Raw genomic sequence first — 25,872 nt, forward strand, 5'->3', positions numbered from 1 at the left:
GGTCGACCATAGGAAATAATTTCTTAAATATAGGAGGGGGAACAAAAGGTATGCCGGGCTCCTCCCACTCCTTATTTACTATATCCGCCACCCGCTTGGGTATAGGAAAAGCGTCGGGGTGCACCGGAACCTCTAGGAACTTGTCCATCTTGCATAATTTTTCTGGAATGACCAGGTTGTCACAATCATCCAGAGTAGATAACACCTCCTTGAGCAGTGCGCGGAGATGCTCTAATTTAAATTTAAATGTCACAACATCAGGTTCTGCCTGTTGAGAAATTCTACCTGAATCTGAAATTTCCCCATCTGACAAAACCTCCCTCATGACCCCTTCAGATTGGTGTGAGGGTATGACAGAGCAATTATCATCAGCGCCCTCCTGCTCTACAGTGTTTAAAACAGAGCAATCGCGCTTTCTCTGATATGCAGGCATTTTGGATAAAATATTTGCTATGGAGTTATCCATTACTGCCGTTAATTGTTGCATAGTAATAAGCATTGGCGCGCTAGAAGTACTAGGGGCCTCCTGCGTGGGCAAAACTGGTGTAGACACAGAAGGAGATGATGTAGAACTATGTCTACTCCCTTCATCTGATGAATCATCTTGGGCAACTTTACTATCTGTGGCAGTACTGTCCTTACTTTGTTTGGACGCTATGGCACAATTATCACACAATTTTGAAGGGGGAGACATATTGATCTTCATACATATAGAACATAGCTTATCTAAAGGTGCAGACATGTTAAACAGGCTTAAACTTGTCAAGAAAGTACAAAAACAGTTTTAAAACAAAAACGTTACTGTCTCTTTAAATTTTAAACAGTGCACACTTAATTACTGAATATGTGAAAAAGTATGAAGGAATTGTTCAAAATTTACCAAATTTTCACCACAGTGTCTTAAAGCATTAAAAGTATTGCACACCAAATTTCAGAGCTTTAACCCTTAAAATAAAGAAACCGGAGCCGGTTACAGTTTTAACCCCTCTACAGTCCCAGCTACAGCCTTTGCTGCGACTTTACCAAACCCAGGGGGGAATACGATACCAAATGAAGCCTTCTAGGAACCTTTCCAACTACTTTCAGATCCACACACATGCATCTGCATGTCTTGCTCTCAAAAGTAACTGCGCAGTAATGGCGCGAAAATAAGGCTCAGCCTACAACTGGGAAGGCCCTTCCTGACTGGAAAGGTGTCTAACTCAGTGCCTGACGGTAAAAAACCAAATAAAGCAATCGATTTTGCCCATAAAAGTGTCTACCAGTTTTATAGCCCATATTAAGCCCTTTATTCTGTTTGAGACTAAGAAAATGGCTTACCGGTCCCCATGAGGGGAAATGACAGCCTTCCAGCATTACACAGTCTTGTTAGAAATATGGCTAGTCATACCTTAAGCAGAAAAGTCTGCTAACTGTTTCCCCCAACTGAAGTTACTTCATCTCAACAGTCCTATGTGGAAACAGCAACCGATTTTAGTTACTGCTGCTAAAATCATCTTCCTCTCACAAACAGAAATCTTCATCCTTTTCTGTTTCAGAGTAAATAGTACATACCAGCACTATTTTAAAATAAACTCTTGATAGTAGAATAAAAAACTACAACTAAACACCACATACTCTTAACCATCTCCGTGGAGATGTTGCCTGTGCAACGGCAAAGAGAATGACTGGGGTGGGCGGAGCCTAGGAGGGACTATATGGACAGCTTTTGCTGGGCTCTTTGCCATTTCCTGTTGGGGAAGAGATATTTCCCACAAGTAAGGATGACGCCGTGGACCGGACACGCCAATGTTGGAGAAATAACCAAATTCTGAGTTTATATGCGGGGAAAAGGGTATTTATATATTAATGAGAGCAAAACGATGAATGAAACTCCTATTACTTTTAGATTGACTATGTAAATGTGTATAGCTGAAAAACGAAGTTTACTTTTACTTTAATATCTATGAAATGCATGGGTTCAAACAGAACCCCTTGTAGAACATTAACTAAATTCAAACTCCAGGGTGGAGCAATTGGTCTAAACACAGGTTTGATTCTGGTATAAGCCTGACAAAAAGACTGAACGTCGGGAACATCTGCCAAACGTTAGTGTAGTAAAATGGACAAAGCAGAGATTTGTCCCTTTAAGGAACTTGCTGATAACCCTTTCTCCAATCCTTCTTGGAGAAGACACAGAATCCTGGGAATCCTAACTCTACTCCACAAGTAACTTTTGGATTCGCACCAATGAAGATATTTACTCCATATCTTATGATAGATCTTTCTAGTAACAGGCTTATGTGCCTGAATAAAAGTATCAATGATCGAATCAGAGAACCCCCGCTTAGATAAAATCAAGCATTCAATCTCCAAGCAGTCAGCTGCAGAGAAACTAGATTCGGATGTTGGAAGGGCCCCTGAATGAGAAGGTCCTGCCTCAATGGAAGCTTCCACGGCAGCAGAGAGGACATGTCCACTAGATCGGCATACCAAGTCCTGCAAGGCCACGCAGGCGCGATTAGAATTACCAAAGCCCTCTCCTGTTTGATCCGTGCAATCACCCGGGGAAGGAGAGCAAACGGTGGAAACACATAAGCTATGTGGAACGACCAAGGCACTGCCAAGGCATCTATCAGTTCGGCCTAAGGATCCCTCGACCTGGATCCGTATCTTGGAAGCTTGGCATTCTGACGCGACGCCATCAGATCCAATACCGGTCTACCCCACCTGAGGATCAGGTTGGCAAAGACCTCCGGATGGAGTTCCCATTCCCCCGGATGAAACGTCTGTCTGCTCAAAGAATCCGCCTCCCAGTTGTCCACTCCTGGGATGTAGATTGCTGACAGATAACAAGAGTAAGCTTCTGCCCACTGAATTATCTTGGATACTTCTGTCATCACTACGGAACTCCTTGTTTCTCCCTGATGATTGATGTAAGCCAGTGTCGTGATGTTGTCCGACTGGAATCTGATGAATTTGGCCGAAGCCAACTGAGGCCACGCCTGAAGCGCATTGAATATTGCTCTCAATTCCAGAATATTGATTGGAAGTAGAGACTCCACAGAGTCCACACACCCTGAGCCTTCAGGGAATTCCAGGCTGCACCCCAGCCTAGTAGACTGGCGTCCGTGGTCACTATCACCCACGAGGGTCTGCGGAAACACGTCCCTTGGGACAGATGATCCTGCGACAACCACCAAAGAAGAGAGTCTCTGGTCTCCTGGTCCAGATTCATCTGAGGAGATTACTTTGCATAATCCCCATTCCACTGTCCGAGCATGCACAATTGCAGTGGTCTGAGATGAAATCAAGCAAACTGAATGTCCATTGCCGTCACCATCAATCCAATTACCTCCATGCACTGAGCCACTGATGGCCGAGGATTGGACTGAAGGGCTGGACATGTATTTAGAATCTTTGACTTTCTGACCTCATACATAGCTTGCGCCTTTATTACGGACTTATTGATTAAATGGCACCTTTATATCTCAATGGCCGGGGGACTCACCACCTCCTATGACCCGGACTACAAGAAACCGCTTTCGTCTCCTCCGAACACAGGTCGAGAAAGAGGAAGTTACTGAGGCCACACCTGGTCACATGGAGTACCATGCAGGACCACCCCTGCACTGAGCGAGTGACGCGCCAAAAAAGCTTGCCCCAATCTCTCTCCAACTGTTCCACACTGACAGAGCCTCATCTCACACAAGTGCAGCAAAAAACACAAACATTATCATGTATATTAAAATCCCCCGTTCCATAACCCCCTTCCGGGGGTATTACCCTAGACTCTATACAGATAAAAGGAGTCACACTGTGACCCTGTCTTCTTGCGTTATCACACACACACACATATATATATATAAAATGAAATGATTTTACCAGAATCAAAGCCGTGGAACAGGAACACATCCCTTTAAGTGTGACAGGTTAGTAGCGTCGCTCCTGACATGGACTTGAGAGAATAAAAGCAGGCAGCGAAACTCGTCAACGCCGATTGCTTAAGGAGCTGTTAATATGAGTCGGGATGGTTTCGCAGAACTCCCCCAGCATCTCCGGACTCTAACTTTCACCCATGCTCTCACTGGAAGGCTGACAGGACTACTTAAAACTCCAATCCCATTGCGAAGAGCACTACCCTCAATAAGAGACTACTCTGAATCTTTCGACACTCCTGTGACAAAAGGCAAAGAATGACTGGGGGATGAGGGAAGTGTGTGTGTGTGTGTGTGTGGGGGGGGGGGGGGTGTCTTTGCCTCCTCCTGGTGGCCAGGTTCTTATTTCCCACAAGTGATGAATGAAGCAGTGGGACTCTCCTCCTCTTTAGATTAGGGCTGCAACAACTAATCGGTAAGTTTTGATCGTAAAAATAGTTGTCAACAAATCTCATTATCAATTAGGTAGTCAGCGATTAGTTGGTCAGTTGCACAGCACCAGCTGCTTTAATCTGATGATCTACTGCAACTAAGATTGTGCAAAAAAAATGGAATTTATTTATTTTTTTAATCTTTTTTCTATCCGATTAATCGGACAATAATTATCCGATTAATCGGATAGAAAAAATAATAATAAATAAAAATGTTTGCACAATACCATGTGCAGGAGCTCATCGGATTGAAGCAGCTGGTGCTGTGCAATAACCAACTAATCGCTGACCACCTAATTGATAATGACATTCTTTGACAACTATTTTTATGATCAATCTTACTGATTAGTTGTTGCAGCCCTACTTTAGATGGATGCATTAAGCAAAGGGGCCTTTAAAAAGGGACACAGAACCCAAAAGTTTTCTTTCATGATTCAGAGAGAGCATAAAATGTTAAGCAACTTTCTAATTTACTCCTATTAATTTTTCTTCGTTCTCTTGCTATCTTTATTTTAAAAGCAGGAATGTAAATCTTAGCAGCCAGCCCATTTTAGGTTCAGCACCATGGATAGCGCTTGCTTATTGGAGGCTTACATTTACCCACCAATAAGCAAGCATAACCCAGATTCTCAACCAAAAATGGTCCGGATCCTATGCATCACATTCCTGCTTTTTAAATAAAGATAGCAAGAGAACAAAGAAAAGTTAGAAAGTTGCTTAAAATTGCATGCTCTATCTGAATCATGAAAGAAAAAAAAAATTGGGTTTAGTGTCTTTTTCAATGCAGTTGATCCACGAATTTACAAAATGTGTATCCTAAACTCAAGTAAAAACACTTAAAACAGTGTAATGTAATGCAAAAGGAAGTATAAACTCAAAACGGCATTGATGGAACAGTCAAGATACTTTACAATCGTCATAAAAATGACTGCTGCAATCATTTGAAGCTTGAGTATACAGAAAGTGGCTGCATATTCTGCCATAAATAAAGCATCAAAGTCAGAGAAAACTGGAAAAATAGTATTGAGCGCCAAAGGGAGGGTTGTCAGGGGAAGGAGGCTTAAAGCTTAGGTAACAGTTATTTTGTATAACATTTTATAAATTCCAATATATTCTGAAATTAGAGTTGCTTACATATCTAAATACACCAACCAAAATTCTTCTCATTGATCCACCACAAATAACTTTATATTCATAATACCTGAAAAACAAAACCAGTCTCCCAATTGCCTAATAAAAACAACTGCATGTACTTATAAAAAGGATATCATCATGGAAGTAAAATTTAAGTAATGGGACCATTAGCTTCACAACTTGCTCTGTATAATCCGCAAAACCTTCCTTCAGTTCTTTTGCATAACATACCTACAAAATTGTAAAAGAAACAAGGTAAATTAGTCATAAAATGTTACAAAAATGGAAATTTAGAACATCTGAAACACAATTACAAACCGTGGATAGTTGATGAAATACCCATAATGATTTAGTGTAAAATTAAAAACAGATTGTTTGCTCATGGGCATGGAATTTTTAAATATGTTGCATTTGATTAGATTTCTTAATTCTGTTATGTGAAAGTATGGTGCCCTCCTGCAGTAGACTAAATTAAAAACATAATTTGTGCTTACTTGATAAATTTATTTCTGGATATGGTCCACGGAATCATCAATTACTAGTGGGAATATCACTCCTGGCCAGCAGGAGGCGGCAAAGAGCACCACAGCAAAGCTGCTATATGAGTCACTTCCCTTACTGATAACTCCCAGTCATTCAGCCGAAGGGAAATGGAAAAAGAAGATAACACAAAGGTGTAGAGGTGCCTTGAGATTTTAATTAAAAATAAAATAACTGTCTTAAAATAAAGGGTGGGCCGTGGACTCACTATATCCGGAAATAAATTTATCAGGTAAGCATAAATGATGTTTTCTTTCCAAAGAAATGGTGAGTCCACGGAATCATCAGTTACTAGTGGGAACCAATACCCAAGCTAGAAGACACAGATGATTAGGGAGGGACAAGACAGGTAACCTAAACAGAAGGCACCACTGCTTGAAGAACCTATATCTAAAAAGAAGCCTCAACCGAGACAAAGTATGACATTTGGAAAAACATAATTTATGCTTACCTGATAAATTTATTTCTCTTGTGGTGTATCCAGTCCACGGATCATCCATTACTTGTGGGATATTCTCCTTCCCAACAGTAAGTTGCAAGAGGATCACCCACAGCAGAGCTGCTATATAGCTCCTCCCCTAACTGCCATATCCAGTCATTCGACCGAAACTAGCCGAGAAAGGAGAAACCATAGGGTGCAGTGGTGACTGTAGTTTAAAATTTAGACCTGCCTTAAAAGGACAGGGCGGGCCGTGGACTGGATACACCACAAGATAAATAAATTTATCAGGTAAGCATAAATTATGTTTTCTCTTGTTAAGTGTATCCAGTCCACGGATCATCCATTACTTGTGGGATACCAATACCAAAGCTAAAGTACACGGATGAAGGGAGGACTGCCTGTAGAACCTTTCTCCCAAAAATAGCCTCCGAAGAAGCAAAAGTATTGAATTTGTAAAATTTGGCAAAAGTATGCAGTGAAAACCAAGTCGCTGCCTTACAAATCTGTTCAACAGAAGCCTCATTCTTGAAGGCCCATGTGGAAGCCACAGCTCGGGTGGAATGAGCTGTAATTCGTTCAGGAGGCTGCTGTCCAGCAGTCTCATAAGCCAATCGGATGATGCTTTTCAGCCAGAAGGAAAGAGAGGTAGCAGTCGCTTTCTGACCTCTCCTCTTACCAAAATAGACAACAAACAAGGATGATGTTTGTCTGAAATCTTTAGATGCTTTTAAATAGAATTTTAAAGCCCAAAACCACATCAAGATTATGTAATAGTCGTTCCTTCTTAGAAACTGGATTAGGACACAGAGAAGGAACAATGATTTCCTGGTTAATATTCTTATTAGAAACAACTTTCGGAAGAAAACCAGGTTTGGTACGCAAAACAACCTTATCTGCATGGAACACCAGGGTGAATCACACTGCAAAGCAGACAATTCTGAAACTCTCCGAGCAGAAGAGATAGCTACCAAAAAAAAAACCTTCCAAGATAATAACTTAATATCTATGGAATGCAAAGGTTCAAACGGAACCCCTTGAAGAACTGAAAGAACTAAATTAAGACTCCATGGAGGAGCCACAGGTTTATAGACAGGCTTGATTCTAACTAAAGCCTGAGCAAATGCCTGAACGTCTAGTACTGCTGCCAGCCGCTTGTGTAACAGGATAGACAGAGCAGATATCTGTCCCTTTAAGGAACTAGCCGACAATCCTTTCTCCAATCCTTCTTGGAGGAAGGACAAAATCCTGGGAATCCTAACTTTACTCCACGAGTAACCCTTGGATTCACACCAACAAAGATATTTCCGCCATATCTTATGGTAAATTTTCCTGGTGACAGGCTTTCTGGCCTGGATCAAAGTATCAATAACTGATTCAGAGAACCCACGCTTAGCTAGAATTAAGCGTTCAATCTCCAAGCAGTCAGTTGCAGAGAAAACATAATTTATGCTTACCTGATAAATTCCTTTCTCCTGTAGTGTAGTCAGTCCACGGGTCATCCATTACTTATGGGATTATATCTCCTCCCTAACAGGAAGTGCAAGAGGATCACCCAAGCAGAGCTGCTATATAGCTCCTCCCCTCTACGTCATACCCAGTCATTCGACCGAAACCAAACGAGAAAGGAGAAACTATAGGGTGCAGTGGTGACTGGAGTTTAATTTAAAATTTAGACCTGCCGTAAAAACAGGGCGGGCCGTGGACTGACTACACTACAGGAGAAAGGAATTTATCAGGTAAGCATAAATTATGTTTTCTCCTGTTAAGTGTAGTCAGTCCACGGGTCATCCATTACTTATGGGATACCAATACCAAAGCTAAAAGTACACGGATGACGGGAGGGACAGGCAGGACCTTTACACGGAAGGAACCACTGCCTGAAGAACCTTTCTCCCAAAAACAGCCTCCGAAGAAGCAAAAGTGTCAAATTTGTAAAATTTTGAAAAGGTGTGAAGTGAAGACCAAGTTGCAGCCTTGCAAATCTGTTCAACAGAGGCCTCATTTTTAAAGGCCCAAGTGGAAGCCACAGCTCTGGTAGAATGAGCTGTAATTCTTTCAGGAGGCTGCTGTCCAGCAGTCTCATAGGCTAAACGTATTATGCTACGAAGCCAGAAGGAGAGAGAGGTAGCCGAAGCCTTTTGACCTCTCCTCTGTCCAGAATAAACGACAAACTGGGAAGAAGTTTGTCGAAAATCTTTAGTTGCCTGCAAATAAAATTTCAGGGCACGGACAACGTCCAGATTGTGCAGAAGTTGTTCCTTCCTTGAAGAAGGGTTAGGACACAATGATGGAACAACAATCTCTTGATTGATATTCCTGTTAGTGACTACCTTAGGTAAGAACCCAGGTTTAGTACGCAGAACTACCTTGTCTGAATGAAAAATCAGGTAAGGAGAATCACAATGTAAGGCCGATAACTCAGAGACTCTTCGAGAAGAGGAAATAGCCATTAAAAACAGAACTTTCCAAGATAACAGCTTGATATCAATGGAATGAAGGGGTTCAAACGGAACACCCTGTAAAACGTTAAGAACTAAGTTTAAGCTCCATGGCGGAGCAACAGTTTTAAACACAGGCTTAATCCTGGCCAAAGCCTGACAAAAAGCCTGAACGTCTGGAACTTCTGACAGACGTTTGTGTAAAAGGATGGACAGAGCTGAGATCTGTCCCTTTAACGAACTAGCAGATAAACCCTTTTCTAAACCTTCTTGTAGAAAAGACAATATCCTAGGAATCCTAACCTTACTCCATGAGTAACTCTTGGATTCGCACCAATGCAAGTATTTACGCCATATTTTATGGTAAATTTTCCTGGTAACAGGTTTCCTAGCCTGTATTAAGGTATCAATCACTGACTCAGAGAATCCACGCTTTGATAGAATCAAGCGTTCAATCTCCATGCAGTCAGCCTCAGAGAAATTAGATTTGGATGTTTGAAAGGACCCTGAACCAGAAGGTCCTGTCTCAGAGGCAGAGACCATGGTGGACAGGACGACATGTCCACTAGATCTGCATACCAGGTCCTGCGTGGCCACGCAGCCGCTATTAGAATCACAGATGCTCTCTCCTGTTTGATCCTGGCAATCAATCGAGGAAGCATCGGGAAGGGTGGAAACACATAAGCCATGTTGAAGACCCAAGGTGCTGTCAGAGCATCTATCAGAACCGCTCCCGGGTCCCTGGACCTGGATCCGTAACAAGGAAGCTTGGCGTTCTGGCGAGACGCCATGAGATCCAGATCTGGTTTGCCCCAACGCCGAAGCAGTTGGGCAAATACCTCCGGATGAAGTTCCCACTCCCCCGGATGAAAAGTCTGGCGACTTAGGAAATCCGCCTCCCAGTTCTCCACGCCTGGGATGTGGATCGCTGACAGGTGGCAAGAGTGAGACTCTGCCCAGCGAATTATCTTTGAGACTTCCCTCATCGCTAGGGAACTCCTTGTCCCTCCCTGATGGTTGATGTAAGCCACAGTCGTGATGTTGTCCGACTGAAACCTGATGAACCTCAGAGTTGCTAACTGAGGCCAAGCCAGAAGGGCATTGAGAACTGCTCTTAATTCCAGAATGTTTATTGGAAGGAGTCTCTCCTCCTGAGTCCATGATCCCTGAGCCTTCGGGGAATTCCAGACAGCGCCCCAACCTAGCAGGCTGGCGTCTGTTGTTACAATCGTCCAATCTGGCCTGCTGAAGGGCATCCCCCTGGACAGATGTGGCCGAGAAAGCCACCATAGAAGAGAATCTCTGGTCTCTTGATCCAGATTCAGCATAGGGGACAAATCTGAGTAATCCCCATTCCACTGACTTAGCATGCACAATTGTAGTGGTCTGAGATGCAGGCGTGCAAAAGGTACTATGTCCATTGCCGCTACCATTAAGCCGATTACCTCCATGCATTGAGCCACTGACGGGTGTTGAATGGAATGAAGGACACGGCAAGCATTTAGAAGTTTTGTTAACCTGTCCTCTGTCAGGTAAATTTTCATTTCTACAGAATCTATGAGTCCCCAAGAAGGGAACTCTTGTGAGTGGCATTAGAGAACTCTTTTCTGCGTTCACCTTCCACCCATGCGACCTTAGAAATGCCAGAACTAACTCTGTATGAGACTTGGCAGTCTGGAAACTTGACACTTGTATCAGAATGTCGTCTAGGTACGGAGCTACCGAAATTCCTCGCGGTCTTAGTACCGCCTAGAAGAGAGCCCAGAACCTTTGTAAAGATTCTTGGAGCCGTAGCTAACCCGAAGGGAAGAGCTACAAACTGGTGATGCCTGTTTAGGAAGGCAAACCTTAGGTACCGATAATGATCCTTGTGAATCGGTATATGAAGGTAGGCATCCTTTAAATCCACTGTGGTCATGTACTGACCCTTTTGGATCATAGGTAAGATTGTCCGAATAGTTTCCATTTTGAACGATGGAACTCTTAGGAATTTGTTTAGGATTTTTAAGTCCAAGATTGGTCTGAAGGTTCCCTCTTTTTTGGGAACCACAAACAGATTTGAGTAAAACCCTTGTCCGTGTTCCGACCGCGGAACTGGGTGGATCACTCCCATTAGTAAAAGGTCTTGTACACAGCGTAGAAACGCCTCTTTCTTTATCTGGTTTGCTGACAACCTTGAAAGATGAAATCTCCCTTTTGGAGGAGAAGCTTTGAAGTCCAGAAGATATCCCTGAGATATGATCTCTAACGCCCAGGGATCCTGGACATCTCTTGCCCAAGCCTGGGCGAAGAGAGAAAGTCTGCCCCCCACTAGATTCGTTTCCGGATCGGGGGCCCTCACTTCATGCTGTCTTAGGGGCAGCAGCAGGCTTTCTGGCCTGCTTGCCCTTGTTCCAGGACTGGTTAGGTTTCCAGCCCTGTCTGTAGCGAGCAACAGTTCCTTCCTGTTTTGGAGCGGAGGAAGTTGATGCTGCTCCTGCCTTGAAGTTACGAAAGGCACGAAAATTAGACTGTCTAGCCCTTGGTTTTGCTCTGTCTTGAGGCAGGGCATGGCCCTTACCTCCAGTAATGTCAGCGATAATTTCTTTCAAACCGGGCCCAAATAATGTCTGCCCTTTGAAAGGTATGTTAAGCAATTTAGATTTAGAAGTCACATCGGCTGACCAGGATTTAAGCCACAGCGCTCTGCGCGCTTGAATGGCGAATCCGGAGTTCTTAGCCGTAAGTTTAGTTAAGTGTACTACGGCATCAGAAATAAATGAATTAGCTAGCTTAAGGACTCTAAGCTTGTCTATAATCTCATCCAATGGAGCTGAGCTAATGGTCTCTTCCAGAGACTCAAACCAGAATGCCGCCGCAGCCGTGACAGGCGCAATGCATGCAAGGGGTTGTAATATAAAACCTTGTTGAACAAACATTTTCTTAAGGTAACCCTCTAACTTTTTATCCATTGGATCTGAAAAAGCACAGCTATCCTCCACCGGGATAGTGGTGCGCTTAGCCAGAGTAGTAACTGCTCCCTCCACCTTAGGGACCGTCTGCCATAAGTCCCGTGTGGTGGCGTCTATTGGAAACATCTTTCTAAATATAGGAGGGGGTGAAAAAGGCACACCGGGTCTATCCCACTCCTTGTTAACAATTTCTGTAAGCCTTTTAGGTATAGGAAAAACGTCAGTACACGTCGGTACCGCAAAAACATAATTTATGTAAGAACTTACCTGATAAATTCATTTCTTTCATATTAACAAGAGTCCATGAGCTAGTGACGTATGGGATATACATTCCTACCAGGAGGGGCAAAGTTTCCCAAACCTTAAAATGCCTATAAATACACCCCTCACCACACCCACAAATCAGTTTAACGAATAGCCAAGAAGTGGGGTGATAAGAAAAAAAGTGCGAAGCATATAAAATAAGGAATTGGAATAATTGTGCTTTATACAAAAAAATCATAACCACCACAAAAAAGGGTGGGCCTCATGGACTCTTGTTAATATGAAAGAAATGAATTTATCAGGTAAGTTCTTACATAAATTATGTTTTCTTTCATGTAATTAACAAGAGTCCATGAGCTAGTGACGTATGGGATAATGACTACCCAAGATGTGGATCTTTCCACACAAGAGTCACTAGAGAGGGAGGGATAAAATAAAGACAGCCAATTCCTGCTGAAAATAATCCACACCCAAAATAAAGTTTAACAAAAAACATAAGCAGAAGATTCAAACTGAAACCGCTGCCTGAAGAACTTTTCTACCAAAAACTGCTTCAGAAGAAGAAAATACATCAAAATGGTAGAATTTAGTAAAAGTATGCAAAGAGGACCAAGTTGCTGCTTTGCAGATCTGGTCAACCGAAGCTTCATTCCTAAACGCCCAGGAAGTAGATACTAACCTAGTAGAATGAGCTGTAATTCTTTGAGGCGGAATTTTACCCGACTCAACATAGGCAAGATGAATTAAAGATTTCAACCAAGATGCCAAAGAAATGGCAGAAGCTTTCTGGCCTTTCCTAGAACCGGAAAAGATAACAAATAGACTAGAAGTCTTACGGAAAGATTTCGTAGCTTCAACATAATATTTCAAAGCTCTAACAACATCCAAAGAATGCAATGATTTCTCCTTAGAATTCTTAGGAATAGGACATAATGAAGGAACCACAATTTCTCTACTAATGTTGTTGGAATTCACAACTTTAGGTAAAAATTCAAAAGAAGTTCGCAACACCGCCTTATCCTGATGAAAAATCAGAAAAGGAGACTCACACGAAAGAGCAGATAATTCAGAAACTCTTCTAGCAGAAGAGATGGCCAAAAGGAACAAAACTTTCCAAGAAAGTAATTTAATGTCCAATGAATGCATAGGTTCAAACGGAGGAGCTTGAAGAGCTCCCAGAACCAAATTCAAACTCCAAGGAGGAGAAATTGACTTAATGACAGGTTTTATACGAACCAAAGCTTGTACAAAACAATGAATATCAGGAAGAATAGCAATCTTTCTGTGAAAAAGAACAGAAAGAGCGGAGATTTGTCCTTTCAAAGAACTTGCGGACAAACCCTTATCTAAACCATCCTGAAGAAACTGTAAAATTCTCGGTATTCTAAAAGAATGCCAAGAAAAATGATGAGAAAGACACCAAGAAATATAAGTCTTCCAGACTCTATAATATATCTCTCGAGATACAGATTTACGAGCCTGTAACATAGTATTAATCACGGAGTCAGAGAAACCTCTATGACCAAGAATCAAGCGTTCAATCTCCATACCTTTAAATTTAAGGATTTCAGATCCGGATGGAAAAAAGGACCTTGTGACAGAAGGTCTGGTCTTAACGGAAGAGTCCATGGCTGGCAAGATGCCATCCGGACAAGATCCGCATACCAAAACCTGTGAGGCCATGCCGGAGCTATTAGCAGAACAAACGAGCATTCCCTCAGAATCTTGGAGATTACTCTTGGAAGAAGAACTAGAGGCGGAAAGATATAGGCAGGATGATACTTCCAAGGAAGTGATAATGCATCCACTGCCTCCGCCTGAGGATCCCGGGATCTGGACAGATACCTGGGAAGTTTCTTGTTTAGATGAGAGGCCATCAGATCTATCTCTGGGAGCCCCCACAATTGAACAATCTGAAGAAATACCTCTGGGTGAAGAGACCATTCGCCCGGATGCAACGTTTGGCGACTGAGATAATCCGCTTCCCAATTGTCTACACCTGGGATATGAACCGCAGAGATTAGACAGGAGCTGGATTCCGCCCAAACCAAAATTCGAGATACTTCTTTCATAGCCAGAGGACTGTGAGTCCCTCCTTGATGATTGATGTATGCCACAGTTGTGACATTGTCTGTCTGAAAACAAATGAACGATTCTCTCTTCAGAAGAGGCCAAAACTGAAGAGCTCTGAAAACTGCACGGAGTTCCAAGATATTGATCGGTAATCTCACCTCCTGAGATTCCCAAACTCCTTGTGCCGTCAGAGATCCCCACACAGCTCCCCAACCTGTGAGACTTGCATCTGTTGAAATTACAGTCCAGGTCGGAAGAACAAAAGAAGCCCCCTGAATTAAACGATGGTGATCTGTCCACCACGTTAGAGAGTGCCGAACAATCGGTTTTAAAGATATTAATTGATATATCTTCGTGTAATCCCTGCACCATTGGTTCAGCATACAGAGCTGAAGAGGTCGCATGTGAAAACGAGCAAAGGGGATCGCGTCCGATGCAGCAGTCATAAGACCTAGAATTTCCATGCATAAGGCTACCGAAGGGAATGATTGAGACTGAAGGTTTCGACAGGCTGTAATCAATTTTAGACGTCTCTTGTCTGTTAAAGACAAAGTCATGGACACTGAATCTATCTGGAAACCCAGAAAGGTTACCCTTGTTTGAGGAATCAAAGAACTTTTTGGTAAATTGATCCTCCAACCATGATCTTGAAGAAACAACACAAGTCGATTCGTATGAGACTCTGCTAAATGTAAAGACGGAGCAAGTACCAAGATATCGTCCAAATAAGGAAATACCACAATACCCTGTTCTCTGATTACAGACAGAAGGGCACCGAGAATCTTTGTGAAAATTCTTGGAGCTGTAGCAAGGCCAAACGGTAGAGCCACAAATTGGTAATGCTTGTCTAGAAAAGAGAATCTCAGGAACTGATAATGATCTGGATGAATTGGAATATGCAGATATGCATCCTGTAAATCTATTGTGGACATATAATTCCCTTGCTGAACAAAAGGCAATATAGTCCTTACAGTTACCATCTTGAACGTTGGTATCCTTACATAACGATTCAATAATTTTAGATCCAGAACTGGTCTGAAGGAATTCTCCTTCTTTGGTACAATGAAGAGATTTGAATAAAACCCCATCCCCTGTTCCGGAACTGGAACTGGCATAATTACTCCAGCCAACTCTAGATCTGAAACACAATTCAGAAATGCTTGAGCTTTCACTGGATTTACTGGGACATGGGAAAGAAAAAATCTCTTTGCAGGAGGTCTCATCTTGAAACCAATTCTGTACCCTTCTGAAACAATGTTCTGAATCCAAAGATTGTGAACAGAATTGATCCAAATTTCTTTGAAAAAACGTAACCTGCCCCCTACCAGCTGAACTGGAATGAGGGCCGTACCTTCATGTGAACTTAGAAGCAGGCTTTGCCTTTCTAGCAGGCTTGGATTTATTCCAGACTGGAGATGGTTTCCAAACTGAAACTGCTCCTGAGGACGAAGGATCAGGCTTTTGTTCTTTGTTGAAACGAAAGGAACGAAAACGATTGTTAGCCCTGTTTTTACCTTTAGACTTTTTATCCTGTGGTAAAAAAGTTCCTTTCCCACCAGTAACAGTTGAAATAATAGAATCCAACTGAGAACCAAATAATTTGTTTCCCTGGAAAGAAATGGAAAGTAGAGTTGATTTAGAAGCCATATCAGCATTCCAAGTCTTAAGCCATAAAGCTCTTCTGGCTAAGATAGCCAGAGACATAAATCTAACATCAACTCTAATAATATCAAAAATGGCATCACAGATGAAATTATTAGCATGCTGGAGAAGAATAATAATATCATGAGAATCACGATTTGTTACTTGTTGCGCTAGAGTTTCCAACCAAAAAGTTGAAGCTGCAGCAACATCAGCCAATGATATAGCAGGTCTAAGAAGATTACCTGAACATAGATAAGCTTTTCTTAGAAAAGATTCAATTTTTCTATCTAAAGGATCTTTAAACGAGGTACCATCTGACGTAGGAATGGTAGTACGTTTAGCAAGGGTAGAAATAGCCCCATCAACTTTAGGGATTTTGTCCCAAAATTCTAACCTGTCAGGCGGAACAGGATATAATTGCTTAAAACGTTTAGAAGGAGTAAAAGAATTACCCAATTTATCCCATTCCTTAGCAATTACTGCAGAAATAGCATTAGGAACAGGAAAGACTTCTGGAATAACCGCAGGAGCTTTAAAAACCTTATCCAAACGTATAGAATTAGTATCAAGAGGACTAGAATCCTCTATTTCTAAAGCAATTAGTACTTCTTTAAGTAAAGAGCGAATAAATTCCATCTTAAATAAATATGAAGATTTATCAGCATCAATCTCTGAGACAGAATCCTCTGAACCAGAAGAGTCCAAAGAATCAGAATGATGGTGTTCATTTAAAAATTCATCTGTAGAGAGAGAAGATTTAAAAGACTTTTTACGTTTACTAGAAGGAGAAATAACAGACAAAGCCTTCTTTATGGATTCAGAAACAAAATCTCTTATGTTATCAGGAACATTCTGCACCTTAGATGTTGAGGGAACTGCAACAGGCAATGGTACATCACTAAAGGAAATATTATCTGCTTTAACAAGTTTGTCATGACAATTATTACAAACAACAGCTGGAGGAATAGCTACCAAAAGTTTACAGCAGATACACTTAGCTTTGGTAGATCCAGCAGGCAGTGGTTTTCCTGTAGTATCTTCTGGCTCAGATGCAACGTGAGACATCTTGCAATATGTAAGAGAAAAAACAACATATAAAGCAAAATAGATCAAATTCCTTATAAGACAGTTTCAGGAATGGGAAAAAAATGCCAAACATCAAGCTTCTAGCAACCAGAAGCAAATGAAAAATGAGACTGAAATAATGTGGAGACAAAAGCGACGCCCATATTTTTTGGCGCCAAATAAGACGCCCACATTATTTGGCGCCTAAATGCTTTTGGCGCCAAAAATGACGCCACATCCGGAACGCCGACATTTTTGGCGCAAAATAACGTCAAAAATGACGCAACTTCCGGCGACACGTATGACGCCGGAAACGAAAAGAATTTTTGCGCCAAAAAAGTCCGCGCCAAGAATGACGCAATAAAATGAAGCATTTTCAGCCCCCGCGAGCCTAACAGCCCACAGGGAAAAAAGTCAAATTTTTGAGGTAAGAAAAAATATGATAATTTAAAGCATAATCCCAAATATGAAACTGACTGTCTGGAAATAAGGAAAGTTGAACATTCTGAGTCAAGGCAAATAAATGTTTGAATACATATATTTAGAACTTTATAAATAAAGTGCCCAACCATAGCTTAGAGTGTCACAGAAAAATAAGACTTACTTACCCCAGGACACTCATCTACATGTTTGTAGAAAGCCAAACCAGTACTGAAACGAGAATCAGTAGAGGAAATGGTAAATATAAGAGTATATCGTCGATCTGAAAAGGGAGGTAAGAGATGAATCTCTACGACCGATAACAGAGAACCTTATGAAATAGACCCCGTAGAAGGAGATCATTGCATTCAATAGGCAATACTCTCCTCACATCCCTCTGACATTCACTGCACGCTGAGAGGAAAACCGGGCTCCAACTTGCTGCGGAGCGCATATCAACGTAGAATCTAGCACAAACTTACTTCACCACCTCCCTTGGAGGCAAAGTTTGTAAAACTGATTTGTGGGTGTGGTGAGGGGTGTATTTATAGGCATTTTAAGGTTTGGGAAACTTTGCCCCTCCTGGTAGGAATGTATATCCCATACGTCACTAGCTCATGGACTCTTGTTAATTACATGAAAGAAATATTTATCCAGCCTACATATTTTCTCTGGAATTGCAACCGTGTTACAATCATTCAGAGCCGCTAATACCTCCCCTAGTAATACACGGAGGTTCTCAAGCTTAAATTTAAAATTTGAAATGTCTGAGTCCAGTTTACTTGGATCAGATCCGTCACCCACAGAATGAAGCTCTCCGTCCTCATGTTCTGCAAATTGTGACGCAGTATCAGACATGGCTCTATTATTATCAGCGCACTCTGTTCTCACCCCAGAGTGGTCGCGTTTACCCCTACATTCTGGCAATTTAGATAATACTTCAGTCATAACATTAGCCATGTCTTGCAAAGTGATTTGTATGGGCCGCCCTGATGTACTTGGCGCCACAATATCACGCACCTCCTGAGCGGGAGACGAAGGTACTGACACGTGAGGAGAGTTAGTCGGCATAACTTCCCCCTCGTTGTCTGGTGAAATTTTCTTTACATGTACAGATTGGCTTTTATTTAAAGTAGCATCAATGCAATTAGTACACAAATTTCTATTGGGCTCCACATTGGCCTTTAAACATATTGCACAAAGAGATTCCTCTGTGTCAGACATGTTTAAACAAACTAGCAATGAAACTAGCAAGCTTGGAAAATACTTTTCAAATAAATTTACAAGCAATATAAAAAAACGTTACTGTGCCTTTAAGAAGCACAAAAAAACTGTCACAGTTGAAATAACAATGAACCAAATTAGTTATAGCAACCAAATTTCCACAGTAAATGCATTAAGTTAGCAAAGGATTGCACCCACCAGCAAATGGATGATTAACCCCTTAGTACCCAAAAACGGATAACAATTTAATATAAACGTTTTTATCACAGTCAAAAAACACAGTCTCACAGGTCTGCTGTGAGTGATTACCTCCCTCAAAACTAGTTTTGGAGACCCCTGGGCTCTGTAGAGACGTCCTGGATCATGGAGGAAGAAATAGGAAGACTGACTGAATTTTTACTGCGCAATAAAGCGCCAAAATAGGCCCCTCCCACTCATATTACAACAGTGGGGAAGCTCAGTAAACTGATTTTATTCATAAATAAACGACAGCCATGTGGAAAAATAATGCCCAAAAAGTTTTATCACCAAGTACCTCAGAGAAAAACGATTAACATGCCAGTAAACGTTTAAAAATAAAATTATGAAATGTTATTAATAAGCCTGCTGCTCGTCTCTTTCACTGCAGTGGAGGCTCAAATATAAGTTAAATGTATACAGTATTTTCTTAGTGAAGTTCCATTCCCCAGAAATACCTCAGTGTAAACATACATACATATCAGCCTGATACCAGTCGCTACTACTGCATTTAAGGCTGCACTTACATTACATCGGTATTAGCAGTATTTTCTCAGTCAATTCCATTCCTTAGAAAATAATATACTGCAACATACCTCCTTGCAGGTGAACCCTGCCCGCTGTCCCCTGTTCTGAAGTTACCTCACTCCTCAGAATGGCCGAGAACAGCAAATGGATCTTAGTTACGACCGCTAAGATCATACACAAACTCAGGTAGATTCTTCGTCTAATGCTGCCTGAGAAAAAACAACACACTCCGGTGCTGTTTAAAATAACAAACTTTTGATTGAAGAAATAAAAACTAAGTTTAACAACCACAGTCCTCTCACACGTCCTATCTATTAGTTAGGTGCAAGAGAATGACTGGATATGACGTAGAGGGGAGGAGCTATATAGCAGCTCTGCTTGGGTGATCCTCTTGCACTTCCTGTTATGGAGGAGATATAATCCCATAAGTAATGGATGACCCGTGGACTGACTACACTTAACAGGAGAAACTAGATTTGGATGCTTGAATGGACCCTGTATTAGAAGATCCTGCCTCAATGGCAGCTTCCATGGTGGAACAGATGACATGTCCACTAGGTCTGCATACCAAGTCCTGCGTGGCCACGCAGGTGCTATCAAAATTACCGAAGCCTTCTCCTGCTTGATTCTGGCTACCAGCCGAGGGAGAAGGGGAAACGGTGGAAAGACATAAGCTAGACTGAAGGACCAAGGCGCTACTAGAGCATCAATGCCGCCTTGGGGTCCCTGGACCTGGATCCGTAAAGAGGAAGTTTGGTGTTCTGACGGGACGCCATCAGATCCAATTCCGGAATGCTCCAGTGCTGGGTCAGCTGAGCAAAAACCTCCGGGTGGAGTTCCCACTTGGTTCAGCATACAAAGCTGGAGAGGTCTCATAAAAACGAGCAAAGGGGATCGCGTCCGATGCTGCAGTCATAAGATCTAAAACTTCCATGCACATAGCTACAGAAGGGAATGACTGAGACTGAAGGTTCCGACAGGCTGTAACCAATTTTAAACGTCTCGTGTCTGTTAGAGACAAAGTCATGGACACTGAATCTATCTGGAAACCTAAAAAGGTTACCCTTGTCTGAGGAATCAAAAGAACTTTTTGGTAAATTGATCCTCCAATCATGTCTTTGAAGAAACAACACTAGTTGATTTGTGTGATATTCTGCAGAACGTAAAGACAGAAATTACCAAGATATCGTCCAAATAAGGAAACACTGAATACCCCACTCTCCGATTACAGAGAGTAGGGCACCGAGAACCTTTGAAAAGATTCTTGGAGCCGTCGCTAGGCCAAAAGGAAGAGCAACAAATTGGTAATGCTTATCTAGAAAAGAGAATCTCAGGAACTGATAGTTATCTGGATAAATCGGAATATGAAGATATGCATCATGTAAGTCTATTGTGGACATAATGCCCTTGCTAAACAAAAGGCAGAATAGTCCTTATAGTCACCATTTTGAAAGTTGGTACTCTTACATATCGATTCAAAATCTTTAGATCCAGAACTGGTCTGAATTAATTTTCTTTCTTTGGGACAATGAATAGATTTGAATAAAACCCCAGACCCTGTTCCTGAAACTGAACTGGCATGATTACCTTATAACTCCAGGTCTCATACACACTTCAGGAAAGCCTGAGCCTTTCCTGGGTTCGCTGGAATGCGTGAGAGAAAAACAAAATTTATGCTTACCTGATAAATGTATTTCTTTTACGATATGACGAGTCCACGGATTTCATCCTTACTTATGGGATTACGCCTCCTGGTCAGCAGGAATTGGCAAAGAGCACCACAGCAGAGCTGTATATATATAGCTCCTCCCTTCCCTCCCACTACAGTCATTCAACCGAAGTAAGGAAGAGAAAGGAAAAGCCAAAGGTGCAGAGGTGACTGAAGTTTAACAAAAATAAATACCTGTCTTAGAAATGACAGGGTGGGCCATGGACTCGTTATATCGTAAAATAAATTTATCAGGTAAGCATAAATTTCCTTTTCTTTTACAAGATATGACCAGTCCACGGATTTCATCCTTACTTATGGGATACAATACCAAAGCTATAGGACACGGATGAAAGGGAGGGACAAGACAGGAACCTAAACAGAAGGCACCACTGCTTGAAGAACCTTTCTCCCAAAACCAGCCTCAGATGAACCAAAAGTGTCAAATTTGTAAAATTTGGAAAAAGTGTGGAGAGACGACCAAGTTGCTGCCTTGCAAATCTGTTCAACAGAATCATCGTTTTTAAATGCCCATGAGGAAGCCACAGCCGTAGTAGAATGAGCCATAATTCTTTCAGGAGGCTGCTGTCCAGCAGTCTCATATGCCAGGCGGATGATACTCTTCAGCCAAAAAGAAAGAGGTAGCCGTAGCTTTCTGACCCCTACGCTTTCCAGAAAAAATAAAGATGATTGACGAAATTCTTTAGTCGCCTGCAAGTAAAACTTCAGGGCACGAACCACGTCCAAGTTATGCAACTAATGCTCCTTCTTAGAGGAAGGATTAGGACACAATGAAGGAACAACAATTTCCTGATTAATATTCTTATTAGAAACAACCATAGGAAGAAAACCAGGTTTGGTACGTAAAACCACCTTATCAGAATGAAAAATAAGATAAGGAGAGTTACATTGTAACGCTGAAAGCTGGGAAACTACGAGCAGAAGAAATAGCAACCAAAAATAAAACCTTCCAAGATAACAACTAAATATCTATGGAATGCATGGGTTCAAACGGAACCCCTTGAAGAACATTAAAAACTAAATTCAAACTCCAGGGTGGAGCAATTGGTCTAAACACAGGCTTGATTCTGGTCAGAGCCTGACAAAAAGACTGAACGTCTGGAACATCTGCCAAACGCTTGTGTAATAAAATCGACAAAGCAGAAATTTGTCCCTTTAAGGAACTTGCTGATAACCCCTTCTCCAATCCTTCCTGGAGAAAAGATAAAATCCTGGGAATCCTAACTCCACTCCATCAGTAGCCCTTGGATTCGCACCAATAAAGATATTTACGCCATATCTTATGGTAGATCTTTCTAGTAACAGGCTTACGTGCCTGAATCAAAGTATCAATGACTGAATCAGAGAACCCCGCTTAGATAAAATCAAGCATTCAATCTCCAAGCAGTCAGCTGCAGAGAAACTAGATTCGGATGTTGGAAGGGCCCCTGAATGAGAAGGTCCTGCCTCAATGGAAGCTTCCACGGCGGCAGAGAGGACATGTCCACTAGATCGGCATACCAAGTCCTGCGAGGCCACGCAGGCACGATTAGAATTACCGAAGTCCTCTCCTGTTTGCTCTCCTTCCCCGGGTGATTGCACGGATCAAACGGTGGAAACACATAAGCTAGGTGGAACGACCCAAGCACTGCCAAGGCATCTATCAGTTCGGGCCTGAGGATCCCTTGACCTGGATCCGTATCTTGGGAGCTTGGCATTCTGACAAGACGCCATCAGATCCAATTCCGGTCTGCCCCATCTGTGAATCAGAGTGGCAAAGACCTCCGGATGGAGTTTCTACTCCCCTGGATGAAACGTCTGTCTGCTTAAAAAGTCTGCTTCCCAGTTGTCCACTCGTGGTATGTAGATTGCTGCCAGATAAGAGTGAGCCTCCGCCCATAAAATTATCTTGGATACTTTTGTCATCGCTAAGGAACTCCTTGTTCCTCCCTGATGATTGATGTAAGCCAGTGTCGTGATGTCCGACTGAAAACGGATGAATTTGGCCAAAGCCAACTGAGGCCAAGCCTGAAGCGCATTGAATAGTGCTCTCAATTCCAGAATATTGATTGGAAGTAGAGACTCCGACTGAGTCCACACACCCTGAGCCTTCAGGGAATTCCAGACTGCACCCCAACCTAGAAAACTGGCGTCCGTTGTCACTATCACCCATGAGGGTCTGCGGAAGCACGTCCCTTGGGACAGATGATCCGGCAACAACCACAGATCTTTCTGAGGAGACAAATTTGCATAATCTCCATTCCACTGCCTGAGCATGCTCAGTTGTAGCGGTCTGAGATTAAAACGAGCAAACGGAATGATGCCCATTGCCGCCACCATCAATCCAGTTACCTCCATGCACTGAGCCACTGATGGCCGAGGATTAGACTGAAGGGCTCGGCATGTATTCAGAATCTTTAACTTTCTGACCTCCGTCAACAAAAATTTCATGGATATGGAATCTATTAGAGTTCCCAAGAAGAGAACCCTTGTCTGTGGAAGTAATTAACTCTTTTCTAGATTCACCTTCCACCCGTGAATCCTCAGAAAGGACAGAACCATGTCTGTATGAGATTTTGTCAGATGGTAAGACGCCTGAATCAGAATATCGTCCAGATAAGGCGCCACTGCTATGCCCCGCGGTCTGAGAACCGCCAAAAGAGACCCTAGAACCTTTGTGAAGGTTCTGGGTGCAGTGGCCAACCCGAAGGGAAGAGCCACGAACTGATAATGTTTGTCCAGGAAGGCAAACCTTAGGAACTGATGATGATCCTTGTGAATAGGGATATGAAAGGTATGCATCCTTCACGTCCACGGTAGTCATATATTGACCCTCCTGTATCATTGGTAAAATTGTTCGTATATAGTCTCCATCTTGAACGATGGGACTTTGAGAAACTTGTTTAGACACTTGAGATCTAAAATGGGTCTGAAAGTTCCCTCTTTTTTGGGAACCACGAAAAGATTAGTAAAACCCCTGTCCCAGTTTTGGAATGGGACAAATTACTCCCATGGTAGAGGTCTTCTACACAGCGTAAGAACGCCTCTCTTTATCTGGTCTACAGACAATCATGAAAGATGAAATCTCCCTCTTGGGAAAAAATCCTTGAATTCCAGTTGATACCCGTGGGTCACGATTTCCAATGTCCATGGGTCCTGAACATCTCTTGCCCAAGCCTGGGCAAAGAAAGAAAGTCTGCCCCCTACCATATGCAGTCCTGGATCAGGGGCCGTCCCTTCATGCTGTCTTTGTAGCAGCAGCTGGCTTCTTGGATTGTTTACCTTTATTCCAAGCCTGGTTGGGTCACCAGACGGACTTGGATTGAGCAAAATTCCCTTCCTGCTTTGTGGAGGAAGAGGAAGCAGAGGGTATTCCTTTAAAATTTCGAAAGGAACGAAAATTATTTTGTTTACCCCTCATCTTAACAGACTTATCCAGAGGTAAAGCGTGGCCTTTACCTCCAGTAATGTCAGAAATAATTTCCTTCAGTTCAGGTTCCGAATAGGGTCTTACCCTTGTGAAGAATAGCTAAAAGCTTAGACTATGATGACACATCAGCAGACCACGATTTGAGCCATAAAGTTCCATGCGCTAAAATGGCAAATCCTGCATTTTTCGCCGCTAATTTAGCAATTTGAAAAGCGCCATCTGTAATAAAAGAATTAGCTAGCTTGAGAGCCTTAATTCTATCCAAAATATCCACTAATGGGGTCTCAACCTTCAGACTCTTCTAGAGCATCAAACCAAAAAGCTGCTGCAGTAGTCACTGGAACAATGCAGGCTGTAGGTTGTAAAAGAAAACCCTGATGAATAAATTTCTTTAGAAGACCCTCTAACTTCTTATCCATAGGGTCTTTAAAAGCACAACTGTCCTCAATAGGTATAGTTGTACGCTTAGCCAGGGTAGATATAGCTCCCTTCACCTTAGGGACCGACTGCCAAGAGTCCCGAATGGTGTCTGATATGAGAAACATTTTCTTAAAATTAGGAGGAGGAGAGAACGGTATACCTGGTCTATCCCATTCCTTTTTTTACAATTTCCGAAATTCTTTTAGGAACCGGAAAAACATAATTTATGTAAGAACTTACCTGATAAATTCATTTCTTTCATATTAGCAAGAGTCCATGAGCTAGTGACGTATGGGATATACATTCCTACCAGGAGGGGCAAAGTTTCCCAAACCTCAAAATGCCTATAAATACACCCCTCACCACACCCACAAATCAGTTTAACGAATAGCCAAGAAGTGGGGTGATAAGAAAAAAGTGTGAAGCATAAATATAAGGAATTGGAATAATTGTGCTTTATACAAAAAATTCATAACCACCACAAAAAAGGGTGGGCCTCATGGACTCTTGCTAATATGAAAGAAATGAATTTATCAGGTAAGTTCTTACATAAATTATGTTTTCTTTCATGTAATTAGCAAGAGTCCATGAGCTAGTGACGTATGGGATAATGACTACCCAAGATGTGGATCTTCCACGCAAGAGTCACTAGAGAGGGAGGGATAAAATAAAGACAGCCAATTCCGCTGAAAATAATCCACACCCAAACAAAGTTTAAAACTTATAATGAAAAAAACTGAAATTATAAGCAGAAGAATCAAACTGAAACAGCTGCCTGAAGTACTTTTCTACCAAAAACTGCTTCAGAAGAAGAAAACACATCAAAATGGTAGAATTTAGTAAAAGTATGCAAAGAAGACCAAGTTGCTGCTTTGCAAATCTGATCAACCGAAGCTTCATTCCTAAACGCCCAGGAAGTAGAAACTGACCTAGTAGAATGAGCTGTAATCCTTTGAGGCGGAGTTTTACCTGACTCGACACAAGCATGATGAATTAAAGATTTCAA

The 25,872-nt window shown here is 42.1% G+C and overlaps 1 protein-coding gene across 1 annotated transcript in view; it reads right to left on the reverse strand.

The window, feature by feature from the left end:
* IPO5 (importin 5) overlaps positions 1-25,872 on the reverse strand; it is a 411,785-nt gene that overhangs the window by 93,878 nt on the left and 292,035 nt on the right. Inside the window, exon 16 of the mRNA XM_053705479.1 lies at positions 5,617-5,713. Coding sequence (XP_053561454.1) covers positions 5,617-5,713 — 97 coding nt within the window. The remainder of the gene's footprint in view (positions 1-5,616; positions 5,714-25,872) is intronic.

The sequence above is a fragment of the Bombina bombina genome, chromosome 3, assembly GCF_027579735.1.
Source record: "Bombina bombina isolate aBomBom1 chromosome 3, aBomBom1.pri, whole genome shotgun sequence".
In the NCBI taxonomy this organism is placed as follows: Eukaryota; Metazoa; Chordata; class Amphibia; order Anura; family Bombinatoridae; genus Bombina; species Bombina bombina.